Source organism: Fistularia commersonii, chromosome 27 (assembly GCF_037954325.1).
Source record: "Fistularia commersonii isolate RoL2024-O1a breed Wild chromosome 27, RoL_Fcom_v1.0, whole genome shotgun sequence".
Classification (NCBI taxonomy): domain Eukaryota; kingdom Metazoa; phylum Chordata; class Actinopteri; order Syngnathiformes; family Fistulariidae; genus Fistularia; species Fistularia commersonii.
In genome coordinates this window covers 12,882,501-12,904,060 of record NC_141310.1, presented here as the reverse complement: position 1 = coordinate 12,904,060, position 21,560 = coordinate 12,882,501, and the positions used below count along the sequence as shown (strand labels likewise).

At 44.3% G+C, this 21,560-nt stretch overlaps 1 protein-coding gene across 1 annotated transcript in view; it reads right to left on the bottom strand.

Annotated features, from left to right (window-relative positions):
* Window positions 1-21,560, bottom strand: part of LOC147218069 (transcription initiation factor TFIID subunit 4) — a 91,062-nt gene that overhangs the window by 25,147 nt on the left and 44,355 nt on the right. The window contains exons 12-13 of the mRNA XM_086174937.1: window positions 18,353-18,478; window positions 15,442-15,498 (exon numbers count right to left, since the gene is read on the bottom strand). Coding sequence (XP_086031063.1) covers window positions 15,442-15,498; window positions 18,353-18,478 — 183 coding nt within the window. The remainder of the gene's footprint in view (window positions 1-15,441; window positions 15,499-18,352; window positions 18,479-21,560) is intronic.

Sequence of the window (21,560 nt, the reverse complement as noted above, 5' to 3'; positions counted from 1 at the left end):
TCTTAGCTACAGCGCCGAATGTGTTGCCACCAGCTCGCCTGCCCACCGGGGAGGGAGGGGGTGGGGGGTCGCTAAGGGGTTGGGGGGGGGGGGGGGGTGATTGGGGGGTGCAGGGGGGTGGGGGGGGGGGTGACGGGGGAGGGTGGGGGGGGCGAACAAGGACAATCAATGCACTCTTTCATGTTGTTTTCATGCTATCTCCCAGCGTGTGTTATAGCGTGAGGCTCGTATGTAGTCGGATGATGATCACCCCCCCACACACACACACACACACACACACACACACACTCCCCCCCATCCCTCGCCGTAGCGCCGGCGGCAAGGCATGCCCTTTAGGGTGTTGCCACTTCACATTTAGCACGGCGGAAACTGTTGAAAGATTCAAACGCACTGCGGTTGTGGAGGAGGAGGAGGGGGAGGAGGGGGGGGGACGTCAATATTCATGAACCGTGAGGCTACGTTGCTAACGGTAGATGCTATCAATGCTATTTTGACCTTAAAGAATCCCGAAAGCGAGGGAGCGAGAACGAGAGAGGAGGAGGGAGGGAAGCATCTCGCTGATGGCACCAGGATGCCGGCATCTCCGCCTGGCAGTCGGCGACCAGGCGTTGGGCCGGCGGCGCCGGCGGCGGCCGCTGCCTGCGCTCTCAGATTTATGGCCGTGTGATAAAGCGAGACCTCATGTTGCCATCTGCAAGCCTGCGGTCTGCCTTCCCGTCAGCGGCGTGGCGAGGAGGGGGCGGGGCTTGATTCCAATCTCCCCCCCCCCCCCCCCTTGACGGATAGAACCGCTCGGCTCGTCATTTAGCAGGAATGTTAGCGATGGAGGGTTTCCAGAGGCTCCGCCCCCTCCTCGCCCCCTCCCTCACCCGCCCGTCCTTCCCGTCAATCATCCATCTTCGCCGGAGTTCCGTTGCCCCCCCCCCCCCCCCCTCCGCCCGCCCGCCCCGCTAATACAGTTAGCGAGTTTTCATCTCTGACTTTCCAGAACTTTCCGTCATCCGATGACGACGTCTTTATGTCGCGTGAGGACGTGGAGAAAAAAAAAAAAAAAAAGGCAGATGGCGTCTCGGCGACGCGCCGCCGACGGGGGAAATGGAAATAAACAGGTAGAAACGCAAAGGTCACGCCGGCGTGGGGGGGTGGGGGGGGCGTTCCCGGGGTTTTCCTGCCCGCCCGCCAGGAAACGTGAAAAGTCAGATTTTCAGCAAAGGTCGGCGGATGTGGCCAGGATTGGGATGCAGGTTTTCAGTGGAAAAAAAAAACATGTCGGTGGTTATTACTATGTTATTACTATATTACTACTATATTACTACTATACGTTTTTAATTGTAGCATTATTGTGTGTTTCTGAGGCGTCATCACTGTGTTATTACAAGTGTTAGCACTGCAAGAGTTGACAGTGTTTTTAATACACAAGTGTTATTACTAAAGTGTTATTACTATGTTCTTACTTCAGTAGTGTTACGTCAATATTATTTCTCAAGCATTGTTATTCAACTGGCGTTACTTTGTTAGCACTGTAGTGTTATTACTGAAGCATTAATACTGTGTTATTACTAAAGTATGATGACAGATGTATTATTACTAAAGTGTTATTACTGGCGTTATAACCAAAGTGTTATTAATTAAGTATTATTAATGAAGCGTGGTTACTAAGGTGTTATTAATGATGTAAAATTACCATGGTCGTTTGAAGAGGTATTACTGAAGTATTATTACTAAAGAGTTATTACTGAAGGGTTTTACTTTAGTGTTATTACTACATTATTAATAAGCGCTATAACTGTAGCGTGAATTGTTACAACTATGACAGAACAAAAGAATCATTAATGAAGCCTTATTACTTTGTGAGTACTGGAGTAGTAAGTACTAATATTTCATAACTTTGTTAGCCATGAAGTATTATTACTGTAGCGGTATGACTTCAGTGTTATTACAGTGATATTACCGCTATCATTATTACAGCGTTATTACCGCTAGCATTATTACAATGTTATTACCGCTAGCGTTATTACAGTGCTATTACCGCTAGCGTTACAACAGTGTTATTACCGCTAGCATTATTACAGTGTTATTACCATTAGCGTTATTACAGTGTTATTACTGCTCGCGTTAGTGACATGTTATTACCGTTAGCGTTATTACAGTGTTATCACCGCTAGCGTTATTACAGTGTTATTACCACTAGCGTTATTACAGTGTTATCACCGCCAGCATTATTACAGTGTTATTACCACTAGCATTATTACAGTGTTATTACCGCTAGAGTTAATTACTGCTAGCGTTATTACAGTGTTATTACTGTTAGCGGCTCAGTCCGTCTCCCCTCAGAGCTCAAAGACAATAAAAGAGATTTAAAAAATAACAACGCGGCCCGAGCGCCTCTGGATAAACCCACTTGTTCTGCCTCTGAAACAGAAACGCTAATAAACGCTAATTATCCCGGCGACTTTTACCGAAATAAACGATAAAGTCACCGCTTTAAATTATTTTCATTTATCGCCTAGCGCTAGCGCTAGCTGCTACGCCAGCGCGCGCGGCTCTCCAAAAGCGAGTCGTTTTCGGCGAAACGGGGGAAAAACAAACACAAACGGCGAAGATGAAGAACAGGAGGAGGAGGAGGAGGTTGAACTTCAAACTCCGCTCCCTTAATAGTTTGGTAAAAGTGTCTATCAGGCCCCTAAATAAGTAATAACGGGGGCTTTTCTGGGCGAGGAAGAAAAGAACCGCGTTCTCCCTTATGATGCAAAAATGTCTAAAACATAGCAAGAACCTCGGAGGAAGAAGAAGAAGAGGAGGAGGAGGAGGAGGAGGAGGAGGAGCTGCAGAAGCCCTGATGGACAAACTGACGTTTTTAACTGAGCTTATTCTTCTCCGTGGACACTTGGTCTGGTCCAGAGGGAGGAGGAGGGTCCTCATTAGGAAGTAAATAATAGTATGATCCAAGATGTCCTCCTTGGGGGGGGGCGGGGCTTAACCCGGACCAGTCGCCTGTCAATCATACGAGTGAGAACCTGCTGACGGAGAACATGGAAGGAACCAAGGTAGGAGAACATGAGGAGGAACCAAGGTAGGAGAACGTGAGGAGGAACCAAGGTAGGAGAACGTGGGGAGGAACGTGAGGAGAGCGTGAAGAGGAACCAAGGTAGGAGAACATGAGGAGGAACCAAGGTAGGAGAACGTGAGGAGGAACCAAGGTAGGAGAACGTGGGGAGGAACGTTAGGAGAACGTGAGGAGGAACCAAGGTAGGAGAACATGAGGAGGAACCAAGGTAGGAGAACGTGGGGAGGAACGTTAGGAGAACGTGAGGAGGAACCAAGGTAGGAGAACATGAGGAGGAACCAAGGTAGGAGAACATGAGGAGGAACCAAGGTAGGAGAACGTGGGGAGGAACGTTAGGAGAACGTGAGGAGGAACCAAGGTAGGAGAACATGAGGAGGAACCAAGGTAGGAGAACGTGAGGAGGAACCAAGGTAGGAGAACATGGAAGGAACCAAGGTAGGAGAACATGGAAGGAACGTGAGGAGAACGTGAGGAGGAACCAAGGTAGGAGAACATGGAAGGAACCAAGGTAGGAGAACGTGGGGAGGAAACGAGGTAGGAGAACATGGAAGGAAATCAAGGAGGAGAACATGGGGAGAACCCAGGTAGAAGAACCTGTCTTCTGCACTCTGGACTGTTGTTATTGTAGTGGTCAAAAAGGGTGAAGCTCCTGTGGGTTTGCTTAGTATTATGGGATGTAATACAAAAAAAAAAAAAGAAAAAGTGATGCAATTTGAAGCAAAGGGAGGAACTGAAGCTCCAGGGCAGAAGAAAGAAGTTCTCCTGAACACACATGGAGACATCAATGTATCTATCAATCAATCAATCAGTCAGTCAATCAACAAATCAATGAATTCAAGAATAAATATGAGAAATGAATGAATGAATGAATGAATGTCAATGGAAAATCTAGAAATGAAGAATAAAAAAATGAAAGAGTGAATTATACGAGGCGACCGACTGAGTGAGTGATTACGAAATTTAAAAAAAAACAAACTTCAAAATAGATAAACTAGAAATAAATACGAAAATAAATGAATACATAAGCGGTTAACTATTGGATAAATAAATGGATGAATAGATCAAAACTGGACAGGTAAATAAATGGATAAAAATGGGATTCATATATTGCTGAAAAATGATAAAAACATAAACTTTGGATACATAAATGACGAAATAAACAGAAAAAAAATGATAAAGAAATTGATAAATAAATGGAGAGAAATTGAATAAATAAACAGATATTTAAATTGATAAAAATTTGATCATTAGAAGCATAAATAGACAGATAAAAATTGGACAAAAAAATGGATAACTAAACGGATAAAATTGGATAAATAAATGGATAAAAATTGAATAAATAAATGGATAATTGGACAAATAAATGGATAAAATGGATAAATAAATGGATAAAATTGGATAAATTGATACATTGAATAAATAAATGGATAAAATTAGATAAATAAATTGATAAATTGGATGTATAAATTGATAAAATTAGATAAATAAATTGATAAATTGGATATATAAATGGATAAAATGAGATAAATAAATTGATAAATTGGATAAATAATTGGATAAAATTAGATTAATAAATGGATAAATTAGATAAATAAATGGATAAATAAAAGAATAATTTAATGCAAAATCAAAATGAGTTTGAGAAGACGATTTATATAAGTATATATAAATATGAATACGGCCGCCCAAACAAACAAAAACTTACGGTTACAGAAAATACAGAATCCCAGTGTAGCTTTACCATGTAAGTAAATAGTGTAATTACACAAAGGTTTGGGATTATAATCCATGTTACAGCGTTTCCCCGTTGCCACGGCGACCTCTCACCCCCCCCCACCCCTGCCCCCCAAACGCCCACCCACCCCTCTTCGTCTAAAACTTATTTGCAGGGATTTAAAAGGAAGAAAAACTAAAAGGAAGCGGCCGGACGTCTTTAAAAGCCAGTTTTATCCTTATAAATAATAACACCTGCCACTATTTTCCACTTTAAACTGAGAAGGAGGAGGAGGAAGGGTGGCGATCATTAAAAAAATATCGCTTATCTCAGGGAAAAAATTTCCCGCTTTAAATGTTCCCTCGCTTTGTCGGGTTAATAAATGGATCAAAATTGGATAATTAAATGCATGAATAAACTGGACAAAGAAATGGATAACTAAACAGATAAAATTGGATAAATAAATGGGTAAAAATTGAATAAATAAAAGGAAAAATTTGATTTAAAAAAATTGATAAAATTAGATAAATAAATTGATCAACTAGATAAATAAATGGATCAAATTAGATAAATAAATGGATAAACTAGATAAATAAATGGATAAAATTAGATCAATAAATGGATAAACTGGATAAATAAATTGATTAAATTAGATAAATAAATGGATAAATTGGATAAATAAATGGATTAAATTAGATAATAAATTGATAAACTGGATAAATAAATGGCTAAAATTAGATAAATAAATGGCTAAAGTTAGAAAAATAAATGGATAAACTGGATAAATAAATGGATTAAATTCGATAAATAAATGGATAAATTGGATAAATAAATGGATAAAATTAGATAATAAATTGATAAACTGGATAAATAAATGGCTAAAATTAGATAAATAAATGGCTAAAATGAGATAAATAAATGGCTAAAATTAGATAAATAAATGAATAAAATTAGAAAAATAAATGGATAAACTGGATAAATAAATGGATTAAATTAGATAAATAAATGGCTAAAATTAGATAAATAAATGGCTAAAATTAGATAAATAAATGAATAAAATTAGATAAATAAATGAATAAATAAAAGAATAATTCAATACAAAATCAAAACATCAAAAAAAAGAGAGAGTGCATGAATTAGAGAAGATGATTTATATAAGTATATATAAATATAAATACGTCTGCCCAAATAAACCAAAAGTTATGGTCAGAATCCCAGTTAAGGTTTACACACTATGTTATTACCATGTAAGTAAATAGTGTAATTACACAAAGGTTTGGGATTATAATCCATGTTACAGCGTTTCCCCGTTGCCATGGCGACCTCTCACCTCCCCCCTAAACGCCCACCCACCCCTCTTCCAAAACTAAAAGGAAGCGGCCGGACGTCTTTAAAAGCCAGTTTTATCCTTATAAATAATAACACCTGCCACTATTTTCCACTTTAAACCGAGAAGGAGGAGGAGGAAGGGTGGCGATCATTAAAAAAATATCGCTTATCTCAGGGAAAAAATTTCCCGCTTTAAATGTTCCCTCTCTTTGTCGCCCCCCCCACCACCACCACCACCACCACCACCACCACCACCACCCCTCCATCTTCCTCCTCCTCTAACATCTCGCCCCCCCCACTTTCCTATTGATCAGCTCTCATTTGCATCCAGGAGAGAGGAGGACTCAGATATTCCGAGGGAGGACGCTCTCCATGATTTATTCATTCCCGAATCAAAAAGGCGAGAAAGAGAAAGAGAGAGAGAGAGAGGAGGAAAAAAAAAAAAAAAGAGTGAAAGGAAGGTAGATGAGACGGAGGTGGTGGAGGTGGAGAAGGAGGGGGTTCTTCACAAGCCGGGCTCGGAGGCTCGGGCTCCTCGTCCCGGCGCCGGCCCCCCCGAGGCGGATGGTGTGCGAGTCTTCCTAATTAACAAGGTGAATCATGTTGCCGCTCGCTAATTAGCCAACATGACAATCTAATGGAAACACGCTTAGCATCGCCTTCCGTCCTCCTCATCGGACGGAGAAGGAAAAAAAAAAAAAAAAAAAAAACGTCCGGGCGTCACGAGAAGAAAAAAAAAAAAAAAAAAAAAAAGAAAAGGCGAAGGCCGGGTCCTTTTCTTTCCTTTCCTTCTCGCTTCCTAATTGAAACCCTCCCATCCTCCACCCTTCTCCTCGCCACCAGCGTCGCTCGTACAATTCCCCCGCCGCCGCCGCCGCCGCCGCCGCCGTCCCACGGAAAGCTCCGGCGCTCAAAGAGAGACCGAGGAAAAAGAAAAGCTCACGGGCGAAGGAGGATGGAGGAGCGAAGTGGAGAAAGGAAGGAAAAATAGAAAGAAAATAAAAATCAACCCCCTTTTTTTGTTGTTTTTTTCTCTTTCTCATTAAACCAGATGGAAAAACACACAAGGAGAGCAGCGGGAGCTCTGCAGAAGATCCACTGGAGGTCCACTATGACCCCCGAAAGGTCACGGTGGAGACGGTGTTGCTAAGCGACACGTCCACTAGGGGGAGTTCGGACGATCTCCGCGGGTTCTTCTTCTCCAGGAACTAGATGGTGCTCGGGGACGGCGGAGGAACCGGCTTAACAGGGTCTTCTGGGGGTTCCAGAGGAACTCCCAGGTGATTGGTTGGACTCTGAAGAAACGCCCGCTACCTGATGCTTCTTGACGACGGATGTTTTCAGATGGGGCGAGAAACAGAAGGTCGAAGAGGTCCGAGGTCTTCTGGCCTCCTGCATCTCAGAGGGGTTTCCAGGCCAGAGGGAGCTAACAGGGTTCTTCACACGGCTTCCACCTCCATGTTGTCTTTCTCTTCTTCTTCTGCTTGAGTTTGTTTCTGAGCTGAAGGTCCATCCCTGCGGCGGCAACCTTTCAACGTCTCACAGAAGTGGCGCTGGGCGACCTTGCTACCCTGCTGATTGACCTTGACGACATCATCGTCTCCTCCACTGACTTTGAGTCACTGCAAGAGGTTGGACTTGGTGTTCCGTCGCCTCAAGTTGAAGCCCAAGAAATCCTTCTAGCTGAGAACAAAAAGGAAATTTTCGGGCCATGAAATCTCTGCAACAGGCATCCAGGTTGACATGGAGAAGGTCAAGGTCCTAGAGGACCGGCCTACCCCAAGAAATATGACAGAAGTCCACCAAGCGGTGGGGTTCTTGGGGTACTACAGGGGTTTCATCCCCAACTGTGGGCGAAACCCTTACATGCGCTAGTGGGCAAAACCAGCAAAGGAGGTTCAGCAAGGGGAAGGAACAAGATTCAAGATAGGTGGAAGCCAAGCAGAAGCACCCTGATGTACAAGTGTTCACTGTCCGGCCGGAGGCTTGGGGACACATGCAGATATTGGTGCCTCCAAGGTAGAAGGAGGCTACTCTTCCTGGAACTGGATACTTCTTAGAACAGTTGCGTCCTAAAGCAGAAAAGAACAAACATGGCGGCAAATCGTGGACGCAGAATTCTTCTCCCTTGTTCTACCGACGCCATCTTGCCTTCTCCTTCTTCTTCTTCTGCAGTTGCGAGCATACAGCGCTACAGGATACTGCTACAGGGCTACGCTTGCTGCGTTTGGCTAGGTGTCTGGGACGAACCAGGAAGTGAACGCAGAAGACGCGCAGAAGGCTCCGCCCCCAAATTGATCACAGAGCATCAATGAGGGCGCCATGTGCCTCGGGGCGCCACGTTCCGCCTTCATCCACCGCCTACCGGACAATCGTCAGCCCCCGAAGGGAAACAGATCGGTAAAGATAACAAAGACATACGTTTGAGTCCCGCTCGCCATCGCCATGGCAACTGGACGATGGCGGGTTCGCCGGTAGAAGGAGTGGCGACGCCGCGAGCAAGAACACAGCAACCACGGACCGGGACGCGCAGAACAGCGGGGCGTCTTTGAAAACCACCGAAGTGTGTGTGTGTGTGTGTGTGTGTGTGGGTGTGTGTGTGTGTGTGTGTGTGTCTGGCCGCAGGCCTGGTCTAATGGGCGTGAGGAGCAGTTTGCAGGGGGGCCAGAGGAGGGGCGCCTCTGAACCGGCCTGGTCGTCCCGCCTCCTCCTACGCCGCCGCCGCCGCCGCCATGAGAGGGGGAGGGATGTGGGCGGAGCTTCTCGCCGCAGCCCGGCCGCATGCCGAGGACGCCGGAGCCAAACTAGAAAAACAACGGCGTGTTCCGGCCCGACGCCCCCGGGCGCTAACCTTGACGGCTGTCTAATTGGCCAACGCCGTCCACTCTCAGACCATTCAAGATGGCGGCCGCCGATCGCCACCGGCGCCACGGCGAGGTTCAAAGTTGCCGCCCGCAGACGGAGAGGAAGATCGTTTTCAGAAAAATGAAACCCCTCTGAGATCCGCGCTGGAACACCGACGGTCCGCGGGAGTTTTATCCTCCCGCTGGCTTCCAGCTGGAGCTGCGAAGCCAAGTCGGCCATCTTGAATCCAAAATGTCGAATCCAAAATTTGACGTTTTTGAATTTCGTTGGACAAAAGGGGGACCAAGTTCGGCTAACGGTCCAACGGAAGCACGTTAGGACATTCGCTTAGCGTGCAGTCAGCACGTACTTTAGCATATAACGTTGGCACATACTGTTAGCACATTCCGTCTGTGCGTACGTTAGCATATAAGTTAGCACGTGCATACCGTTAGATCACTGTTAGCACACACAGTCAACTTCTGCATACTGTTAGTGTTTACTGTTAGCACATATTGTCAGAGCGTACTTTAGCGCATGAAGTTAGCACATGCATACCATTAGCGCATATTGTTAGTATATACTGTCAGCTTCTGCATATTGCTAGCGCATTCTATTAGCCTATACCCTCAGTGCGTACTTTACTACGTGCATACTGTTAGCACATAACATCAGCTTCTGCACACTGTTAGCATATAATGTTAGCACATACTGTCAGTGTGTACTTTAGCACATAATGTTAACATGTGCATACCATGTGAGCATTCTGTTAGCATATACCATCAGTGCATACTTTACCACGTGCATACTTTTAGCACATAATGTCAACTTCTGCGTACTGTTAGAGCATACTGTTAGCACATACTGTTAGCGCATACTGTCAGTGCGTACTTTAGCATATAAGTTAGCACGTGCATACCGTTAGATCACTGTTAGCACACACAGACAGCTTCTGCATACCGTTAGTGTATACTGTTAGCGCATACTGTCAGTGTGTACTTTAGCACATATAGTTAGCACTTGCTTCGGCACGTAATGTTAGCACATGCATAGCATTAGAGCATACTGGTCACTTATACCATCAGCTAATACCTCATCCGTTAAAGTTAGCATATTCCTACAATTAGCGCATTTTGCTAGCACACGCAGTCAGCTTCTGGATATCGTTAGAGCATACCGTTAGCACATACCGCTAGCTTCTGCATACAGTAAACACATACCGTTAGCATCATCAGCGCCTTTACTGGGACGAATAAACGAATAAACAAAATCCCGGAACTATCAAACTGCGCTCTTTAAAACGATGTTCTCGCCACCCTCGGAAAACAGTAAGCGGGTTCACTGTGATTGGTCGGATGTGTCTGATTGACAGGTGACCGGACCCAGTTAAGCCCCGCCCCACAACCCTGATTGGCCAATCGTGGGGACGAAGGTTCACCACCGATGCAACAACGTACCACGTTCTAGACTACAATGGAAACATCTGCTAAATCTGGATCCATTTCTCCCCCAACAATATGGCGTCGCCGCCGGCAACGGATTCTGTTATTTCGGGACCTCTCGTCTCCGCATCATTGGCCACGTGACCCCGGCGGGCCGTCAGCCAATCAGCCGCGAGTGACCCGAAGGCGCCGCCGAAAACATCACGGGTGTTAAGCTCTCTTCTTCTTCTTCTTCTTCTTCTCCTGGTCAGCCTCGCCGTCCAATTTGTCTCCGCCCCCTCCTCGCCCCCGTTTCCTGTGTCCACTTGCGCCTGCAGACGCAGTTGCGATGATGAATCTGGTGGCGGCGGCGTGTCTGCGCGTCTGACACCGTGATGTATCTCCACCGGCCTTCACGCATTCTCCATCTCCCTCCTCCTCCTCCTCCTCCTCCTCTTCGCCTCTTTGTCTCTCGATCTTCCCTCGCTCGGCTCTCGACGATTCAGGCGTCGCCCGGCGTCCTGGCTCGGTGATGGAACAAACCCGGCGCGCCGCTAACAACAACAACAACAACAACAACAACAGCAGCAGCAGCAGACGGGAGCCGAGCTCCACCGTTTGCCCATTGATTTTCACTGGGGGCATTTTTTTGAAAATAGCCCATCTGACCTTTCGGCCAAATGGTCGGGAGCGGGAGAAGCCGCGGCGCTCCCTCGCCGACGAAGAGGAGGAAGAAAATACAATCTCTGGCAGCGGCCGCTCCGACGGTGAAAAGGTTGGGTTGGAATACGGGGCAATTAGACGCGATTTGAATACGCCGGGACACAAACACACACACGAAAACAGTTAAAATCGGTATTTCTTTTATCGTTTGCGATCGGTAATCGATTTAATCGCTATGAGCGGGGAGATGCGTGTTATTACACGTTTATTACATGCTTATTATGCTATTATTACACGTTTGTTACACTTTTATGACGTCGATGTGCAACGGCGAGGAGGAGAGAGGCCGTCGGAGGTCGCGAGGATGGCGGTGGATTGGAGTCCAGGGGTCTGTGAGGTCTTTTGCGGAGCGGAAAACGAAAACGGTCTGATTTGACTAAAATAGTTTTGTACCCTGAGCGTTTTTTTTTTTTTATCTACAATTAAAAAAAAAAAAAAAAAAAGAATAGGAATAAAATGATCCACAAAAAAACAAAATGCTTGTTATTTGCTGGTAACCTGCACCACTGGCTTTATCGTAAGCACTAGTTAGCACTAGTTAGTCGTGGGGTTAGTAGTTCTATCAAGAGATTTGGGAGGTAGTGATGCGGTTAGCTGGCGTGCATCAGTTTAATGTGGACGACACGACGGAGTTGGAAATTGCCGATTTTCCCATGTGACATTGAATGCATCGTTCTCTGTCTGGAGCCAATCACAGCTGACCTTGGGGCAAGAGGCGGGGCTTAACCTGGAACGTCAGCTGTCAATCAAATACAGAGCGCTCCGACCATTCACCCTGTCATTCACACCTGCAGACCATCATTATTATTATTATAATTATTATTATTATTATTATTATTATCAATTATTATTATTATTTAGTCTCCAAAGCACCTGCTGACAACGGAGAACCCGCAGAACTTCTGTGGTTCTACAGGACCGAAGAGGAGAACCTGAGCAGGTGAGGCCTCCTGCAGCCTCCTCTGGACCAATGCAACGGAAACCAGGCTAATGTGTGTGTGTGTGTGTGTGTGTGTGTGTGTGTGTGTGTGACCTTTGACCCCCAGATCTGGATAATAAGGTGATAGTGCATTTAGAGGACGTGAAGTCAGAAGGAAAAATGTACCTCTTTTCCCATGTCGGACATGAGTGTGTGTTTGCCTATATGTGCATGCGCATGTGTGTCTGTGTGTGTGTGTGACCTTTGACCCCCAGATCTGATTAATAAGGTGCGTTAAGAGGACGTGAAGCCAGTGGGAAAAATTAACTTCTTTTCCCACATGAGACTCGAGAGTGTGTGTGTTTGCTTGCATGTGCATGCGTGTGTGTGTGTGTGAGTGTGTTAAGACCCATTAGCACGGCGTTGCTTAGCATCAAGGAAGCTAATTGCTAATCAGCCACGCTGAAAGATTGAATCACTGCCGCCTCTGACGCCTCCCGTCGCAGTCGAGGTCGGATTCTTTTCCGACAAATCGAGAAAAAGCCGCTTGTGGTCCAACGTGACGTGACGGCGATGCCGCGGCACGTACGGCGCTCCCTCCCCCCTCCCCCAGCGCTCGCCATCACGCCGCCGCCGCCAACAAGAACCGTCCCCTCTGCGCTCATTTAGCGTCGAACACTCTCCGAGCCCTTCGCCGCCCGGTGCTGACGGCCGCTTTCCCTTTTGCGTGATCCCGGGAAGAAGGGTGGCGGCGGCGGCGTCTCTGCCCCGTCGCCTGCGAGAGAGGCCGACGCTCATTATCCTGATGAAAGCGGCGCCGACGTGTGAGCGGCGGTGACACAAACAGCCAGCTCCGTCCCCCTGAGCCAGTCAGGTGATAAAAACCGCCAAGGCACGCCGGCTGAGGAACGACGGCCATTAAGAGGACGAGTATGCGTGTGTGCGAGTGTGTGTGTGTGTGTGTATGTGTGTGTGTGTTACATAAAGTCACCCTTTCCAAACCATCTCATCTAAAAAAAAAAAAAAAAAAAAAGCATCCTAATCTGGTCGCATCCAGATGAGGAGCGAGCTGCCACTTAACAGGGAGGAGATCCACTTTGATCACATGGCCCTCGGGGGAAGAAGGTGGGGGGGGGCAAGAGGGGGGGGGGCAAGAGGGGGGGGCAGGAGGGGGAAGCGGGGGGGGGGGGGGTGAACCTATCGCGGCGCCTATTAACGCCGCCTCATTTGCATACGCCGCGGCCGGTGGGCAGGATGAGATCCGGCGAATGTTCTTGACGTCGGCTTGGGGTCAAGATGGCCGCCCTTGGGGGGGGGGGGGGGGGCCGGGAGGTGTGTGTGTGTGCATGTGTGTGTGTGTGTGTGTGTGTGTGTGAAGGTCATGGGGTTTAACACCACAGAAGACAAAAAAACGGGTTTTCAAAAGGGGGGAAAAAATGAAAAAAGGCAAACACAAAAGATGGCCACCCTTTGGGGGGGGCAGAAGGTATGTGTGTGTGTGTGTGTGTGTGTGTGTGTGTGTGTGTGAAGGTCATGGGGTTCGATGCCGCAGAGGATAGAAAACGTGTTTTTAAGAAAAAAAAAAAAAAAAAAAATTGAAATCAGGTCAAACACCAAAGATGGCCGCCCTTGAGGGAGACAGGAAGTGAGGAGCTGTCAGGAGGAAGTAGCGGCGGCGCCGTGGGAGTCCTGCGAGAAGCTCCTGTGTGTTCAGTAAACTTTACCTGAGTAAACACCGCCCCTCCTCCGCCATGCAAAAAAAAAAAAAAAAAAGCGAGCGAGTTAAAAAGACGCCACGTCTGTTTCATCCCGCCGCTTACCTCGGAAGAAAAAAAAAAAAAAAAAAAAAGGGAATCCTCGCTTCGACCGAACGCCACTGCGAGTTGCGGCGGAGTAAACAAAGATGAAGATGGAATTAGGAATAAAGAGGAAAAGGAAAACAAACGCAAAGTTAAGCGTCGGTGGAGGAGGAGTGGTCGACGTCGGCGGGCCTCCGCCGGGAATTGGTCGCGTACGAGCGGCGCTCCGCCGCTCCCTGATTCGCCAAATATGAGTACAAAACGGCGGCGGCGCTCCTTTGTAGCGTAAAATAAAAAAAAAAACAAACGCGGCGGCTCCTCGTTTTCGCTACCGAACGTTTTTCCCGCCACTGGACGGCTTTTATCCGAAGTTTGTATTATGTTTTTTGTTTTGTTTTTTTTTTTAATTCGGGAAAAACTTTTCCCGCCGTGACGTGATCACCCAAGCGAGCAGGCGCCGCCCGACGTCGTAAAGTCGTTATTACACTTTTTTTAACGCATAAACCCGCCGTTATGACACTTTTCAGTGACTCACAACGCATTTGAAGGTTTCAGTTTTTTCCAATCAAATGCATTTTAATGTTTTTTTAATACCGCTTCAAACTAATGCTTCCGACTGCTTCGTTTATTGATAATAACGTCAATCGTTTCGATCTGGAATAGTTTTCACAGCGACACAGATGGACGTATGACCTTCTGAGTGACGATGGAACCAAAGAATCACATGGATTTAAATTTGTATATGATTATCAATACATTTTTTGTTTTATTTTTATGGTTAATAATTTACCATCTTTATTTTTTATTGTTTATTATTAATTTATCTGATTTATCATTAATAGTATCATTATTATCAATATATTGTAATTTATTATCATTATTATTATTAATTTATCTTATGTATGTTTGTCATATTATTATTATTATATTTTATTTATTATCATTATCATTATTTATTTCAACTTGTTTTAATTTTTATTTCCTTTTTTGCTCCCTTTTAATAAATAGCAGATAAAAGGGTCCCAAATGTCAATCGCTCTTTTCCGATCAAAATGATTAATATAAATGTTGATTTGGTCTCATCACAATAAGTTTCAAATGTTGTTTTCTCATTTTCTCAAGTGTATTTTCATTTTTCAATCTTCAATTACATTGAATTTAATTATTTTTAATGCTATTTAAGGCCTTCATTTCTTTGATCAATCTAATTTATGTCTTTTAACGACCAACAGAAACCCTGATTTATAACCATCACCACGTCACAAAGCAAATAGAACCGTCGATTATTGATCGATCGGTTCGACGTCAACATTTTCAAAGTATTTTCAAATCAAACGGGTAACTTCTCCATCGCCCGGTTTCAAAAATATCAATAAAATATCGTCGACGACCTGAGAAAACCGGCGTTCACGCGACGGCGTGCAATTACACAGGGAGGAAGCGGGACAAACCAACTAGCCCACGAGGAGGGGGGGGTAAAAAACCCAGACAAGAGGACCGAACCACTCTAACTTTTCCTCCCGTTGCACTGGAAATGGCCGGGAATGAAAAATTCATGGTCCAGGGTTGCGGGGGAAATGTCAAGGGCAACGGCGGCGGCGGCGTTAGCGTTAGCGGCGGCTCACCTCCTTCGCTTTCTGCTTCAACCGCGCTTGCTCTGGGTCCTCCTGCCTGGAGCGACTCTGCGGAAAAGAAAAATAGGGGTGTTAACAACCGGTTCAAGTCGTCTGGACCCCCTATTTTTTTTTTTTTTTTTTTTTTTTTTTTTTTAAACCAGTCACCCCACCCTCCTCCTCTTCCTCATCTGTTGCTGCTGCTGCAGCAAAAAAAAAAAAAAAAAAAAAAAAAAAAAAAAGAAAAAAAAAGTGCATAATGGGAGCAGGAGACGGGGGTGTCAAGGACACGGCGTGTGAATTCGGAGGGGGGGGGGCGGCGGAGCGGCGGCCCCCCCGGGGGCCCCTGGCCTTTACACCCGCTCCAAATCCAGCCCTAAATAAGCCGCTGGAGGGGGATTCTAATCAAAAGAGGTTATTAAAAATTCTGCATGAGCCAGCACACACACACACACACACACACACACACACACACACTCACACACTCACACGCATGCACGTAAGTGCACGCACGCACGCACACACACCTAGGGTGTAAGGGATGTGACTGAGTATCAGTGGCAGCGGTTTTGGTGTGTGACACTGTGCAGTGATCCGTGTGTGTGTGTGTGTGTGTGTGTGTGTGTGTGTGTGTGTGTCGCAGCGACACAGCACTTCTATTTTAATCAGCAGCCGGGTGAACACACACTCGCCGGACCGGGATTCCGCTAATCCTAATCCTAATTCTAATCCTAATCCGCCCGGACCTCCATATTTCATTGGATTAGAATTCAGTCCAATGTTGAAACATTAAAATGATATTTTAAGTCGTTTTTTTTCTAATCTTTTATTCTGAAAAAATGTGTCAAAATTTTGAATTTGGAAATTTTAGCATCAATTTAACGTTTTTAATGAATGAACTTATTTTTAATTATTTATTCCCAGGGTTATTTCCTTTCTTATTTAAAAGTGGATTATTTTTTTCCGGTAATTTAATCCTTTCTTTAACAAGAATTTCCTTTTTTTTTTTTTTTTAATTTGAGACTTTTTTTTTTCCCAATTTTTATTTTTTTTCCAATTAGGCAGCAAGTGGCGCTTGTTTCGGAGACCTGGAGGAGATGGACAGACGGGGATTATTGGAGATTATTTCAGGGTGTGTTTACATTCTAGGCTCAGGGTCGAAATTAGCAGATTGTCCAGAGAGATGGTGTGTGTGTGTGTGTGTGTGTGTGTGTGTGTGTGTGTGTGTGTGTTGCAGCGACACACTACTTCTATTATACTCAGCAGCCGGGTGAACACACTCTCACCATCGCGGGATTCCACTGATCCTAATTGTAATTCCAATCCTAATCCGACTGGACGTCCAGATTTCATTGGATTAGAATTCAATCCAATGTTGAAACTCTGATATTTGAATCAGAATTTTTTGAGTCTTTTATTCTGATTAAATGTATTGAAATGTCATTGAATTTTGAAATGTTAGCATCAATTTAGCATTTTTAATTCATTTATTTATTTTTCATTTATTTTCTTCCAGGAAATATTTCCTCATTTATTTTAAGGTAGATATTTTTTGTAATTTTTTTCACTGATTAAATCTTTTTTTTTTTTTTTTTTTTTTTTTCTTTTAAGATTTTTGTTTTTTCCAATTAGACAGGAAGGGGCGCTTGTTTCGGAGACCTGGAGGAGACGGGCGGGCGGGGATTATTGGAGATTATTTCAGGGTTTGTTTTCGTTCTCGACTCAGGGTCGAAATTAGCAGATTGTCCAGAGAGATGGTGTGTGCGTGTGTGTGTGTGTGTGTGTGTGTGTGTGTGTGTGTGTGTGTGTGCAGATGGGCTGTTTACAAAGGGCAGCAGTGCCACTGGCAGGTTTTACATCTCTGCTGTCAGATGTTCTCCTGCCGGGACGCCAGGACAGACCTGGACTCTCTCCTCTTCTCCTCCTCCTTTTCCTCCCCCTCTTCTTCTCTTCTCCTCCTCTTCTTCTCCTCCTCTTCTTCTTCTCCTCTTCTTCTTCTTCTCTTCTTCTTCTTTTCCAAGCCAGCAGATGTTTGATCCAACCCTGATAATCCATCAGTCCATCTCACTATTTATCCATCCCCACATTCATCCACTCCTCCTTCCATCCCTCAATCCATCCATCCTTCCATCCATTCAATCCTTCTTCCACTCCTCTTTTCATCCCTCCATCCATCATCCACCTCTTTCCATCATCTACCCCTCCTTCCATCTGCCCATCCATCCACCCCTTCTTCTACTTTTCCTTCCATCCCTCCATCCATTCACCTCTCTTTCCATCATCTACCCCCTTTCCATCCATCCATCCATCCATCCACTCCTCCTTCCTTCCCTCCATCCATCACCTCTCTTTCCATCATCTACCCCTCCATCAATCCTTCCTTCCTTCCCTCCTTCCCTCAGAGGGGTGTATCAATAGTGAACAGGCCTCTGGTCGTCTCTCCATCACTTCTTCTGACCTTCTGAGTGAAGAGACCGTTTTCTTGTCCATCTCTGAGACCAGGTGGGATCCAGAGACTCCAGGAGATCCAGAAGATCCAGGAGACCCAGAAGATCCAGGAGATCCAGAAGATTCCAAAATGCTTTTCTTGAAACATTCTTGGGGACGTTCAGGACATTTTCAGTTGATCTTAACTTCTGAATGGCTGTGCAGGGCTTGTGTGTGTGTGTGTGTGTGTGTGTGTGTGTGTGTGTGTGTGTGTGTGTGTGCTGACCCCTCCCCCTCCCCGGCTGTGTCTGGGGAGGGGGCGGAGCCAGGACAGCGGCGCCCCGAGGCCAGGAGCCTGGGAGGACACGGGGAGGTCACTTCATCCACTGGTGTCACACTCTAATTCATCTGTCAGGACCTGCACGCACACACACACACACACACACACACACACACACACACACACAGGGCAGGACGGAGGGCGACAGCGACTTACTTTGGCAGCTTTGAGCAGGATCTCCCTCTCCTGCTCGTCCTTCCGCTGCTTCTCCATCCTCTCCAGCTGCTCGAAGAAGCGGAGCTGCGACCGAACGTCCGCCGACTGCTCGTAGCATTCGTCGTCCTGGAGGGGGGGCAGTTGGTGGGGGGGGGGGCAGTTGGTGGGGGGTAGGGGGGTAGGAAGGGGGTAAACAGGGTGGGGGGGGCAGTCAGTTCTGGAACTTTCCCGATGACGACGACACAACGGAGGATGTCAAATTATTGGCGGCTGTTAGCATTAGCATTAGCATTAGCGCCAGCAACTTTGGAGACCTACTAGATGTTAAAACATCATCCTGCTGGTAGTTAATTATTCATAATTATTATTCTAATTAGAAGTAGGAGTAATAATGTGTCAACAGGTGTCATTTCTATTATAAGTAAAATTGTTATTGGCATTATTATTAATAATATGATTATAACATCATCTGTTATCATTATCATAGAAATATACTATAGAAATATAAAAATAACAATAATATTAATGGTGATAATAATAATTATCCTAATTATCATCAAAATGTTTATATAAGTACTATAATAATAATAATGATATTACTTTATTAATGATAATAACATTTATATTATTATATTATAATTTTGTTATCGTAACTCTAAAAATTAGGATTATATTACTATGATAAGTATTATCATCATCTTTGTTGTTACTATAATAATAATAATAATTACTATAGAAATATAAAAATAATAATAATAAAATGGTGATTATCCTATTTTTATCACTATTGTAATAATACCTATTATCATCAAAATGTTTACGATTAGAGCTATAATAATATTACTATATTAATAATCTGTATCATCATCATTTGATACCATATTTAGCATAATCATGATAATAATAATATTATGGTAATTTTTTACTATGACGTTAATTATTATCTTCATTTTTATTATTACTAGAATTATAATAATGATAACTATAACTATTATAGTATTCATATTAATATAATAATTATTATCAGTATTATTATTATTATCATTATTATTATTATTAGAAAGAAAAGAATGTATATAATTTTTACGACTTTTTATGACAAATAATGATGCTGATGGTGATGAAAATGATTACGATTATGATATCATTATTATTATTTTTATTATTATCATTATGAGACAGTAAATTATATCATTATCATGACAGTGCTAACGATGATGATGATAATAATGATTATTATTATTATTATTATAACCTCTAACACATAGGTGTCAAACATACGGCCCGCGGGCCGGAACCGGTACGCAAGGAGGTTCAATCAGGATAATTTGAAAGTGAACAAAAGCATAAAAGACAAGGATTTAATTTTTTAATTAAATGCAATTCAAGAATTTTCCGCCAGGGGTTCAGAGTAGAAGACAAGCCGCATCACTGAGATCGACCAATCAGCAGACGGTATCAATGCGCCGCCTGCTGCTTGTTATGACGAAATGTCGTTATAAAAATTGAGAAAAATAGTAGAATTACAAAGAAAAATGGACTACGTCCTATTTATTTACAGAGACGCACTGAAACCTTTGCGCTTGTTGTGTTTGCAACAAGTTTCGCTATTTAAGGAATATAATATTGTGCAATTTAATGTTAGTCACCAGCTCCACTGGTGTATGATGGAATTCTACTGTCCATGCAACTCCATACATTTTTAGTATATATGTTATGTGTTTGCATGTTTCATGTATGAAGTTTACACATTTACAGGACAGGTGAATATTTCTACCTTACACATTTAATAGCACTCTTTTTAGTTTGGATTGAATTTAGATTTCATATGCACAGGTTTAAATGGTTTAAAAATCCCTTTCTTTATAAGTCTAATTTAATCTATATTTTTTAATACCAATTACTTGTTAAAGTTTTGTGCCTTTGTACGATCAGTGGGATGGGTTGCAATGCAAACATGTGAATGATAAAAGTAAATTGCACTTTTGTTTAAGGAAATATGAGGTGTTTCATGAAATGTTTTGTAAAAGGATTGTTCATTAAATTCCTCATGTACTTCTTTACACCAAAACAGAGGAAAGACATGATATTTTGGTTATTTATTGCTGAGTATGATATACATCTACCTCGGCCGTGTGAAATGCGGATTTATTCTAAATCAGTCATTCATTCACGATTCTACAACTTACTTATTGATGAATCAAGTCATTACAATCCTACTCTGGGTTGCGATTTCTCAGACTTTCACATCCGTATCGGCTCCGCTATTACCAAGGTTTCAAAAACACAGAGATAGGGAAACGCACTCTTATGACATAGTAATAGTGCTGTAATAACAGTGTAATAACAGTGTAATAACAGTGTAATGAGGCGACGCGTTCAGGGACGTGTGGTAAAACGCGTGTTTTACTCGAGTCGGGCGAGTCGCCGGGCGCGTTGGCGACCCATCAACGGGGGAGGAAGAAAAAAAAAAAACTCATCAGCAGCCGCTGCAGCATTATTAGCGCGCCGTAAAGTAGCAGAAGCAGCGGCGGTAAAAGCGAGTCGAGTGGAAAACGGCGAACCCGACGAATAACTTTCACGCACCCTCCGTGTGGAACCACGCTAACTTTTTTTTTTTTTTTTTTTTGACTCCTGTTTACAGACGCCACATCTCTTTGCCTTTCAAAAAAAAAAAAAAAAAAAGGGAAAGAAAAGAAAAAGTGCAGCCGCCGCCGCCGCCGCCGCCGCCGCCGCCGCCGCTTCCCACCTGGGAGACGGGAAACGGCACCAGAAAAAAAAAAAAAAAAACTTTTGTAGGTCATCAAAAGTTAATAAGGTAATTGCCTGCTTCACACACACACACACACACACACGTGTGTGCAGGAGTGTGTGAGCGTCTCCCAAACTTCTACCCCCGTGTGTGTGTGTGTGTGTGTGTGTGTGTGACAGAAACACAAAGACACATCAGAGGAGGCTGGTTGCTCCCCCTCCTCCCCCTTCCTGCTTCCCCCTTCCCTTTGTTGCCACGCTGAGCCTGCACTCTCCTGCCGCCGCCACTGAAGCCCAGTTGCTCTTTAGGGCCGTGTGTGTGTGTGTGTGTGTGTGTGTGTGTGTGTGTGTGTGTGTGTGTGTGTGTGTGTGTCTTTTTTTTTTTTCCGCTGATGTCAACAGACTGGCTTCACAGAGTCGCACACTCGCACACACCTCATTTAACGAAACCACAAGA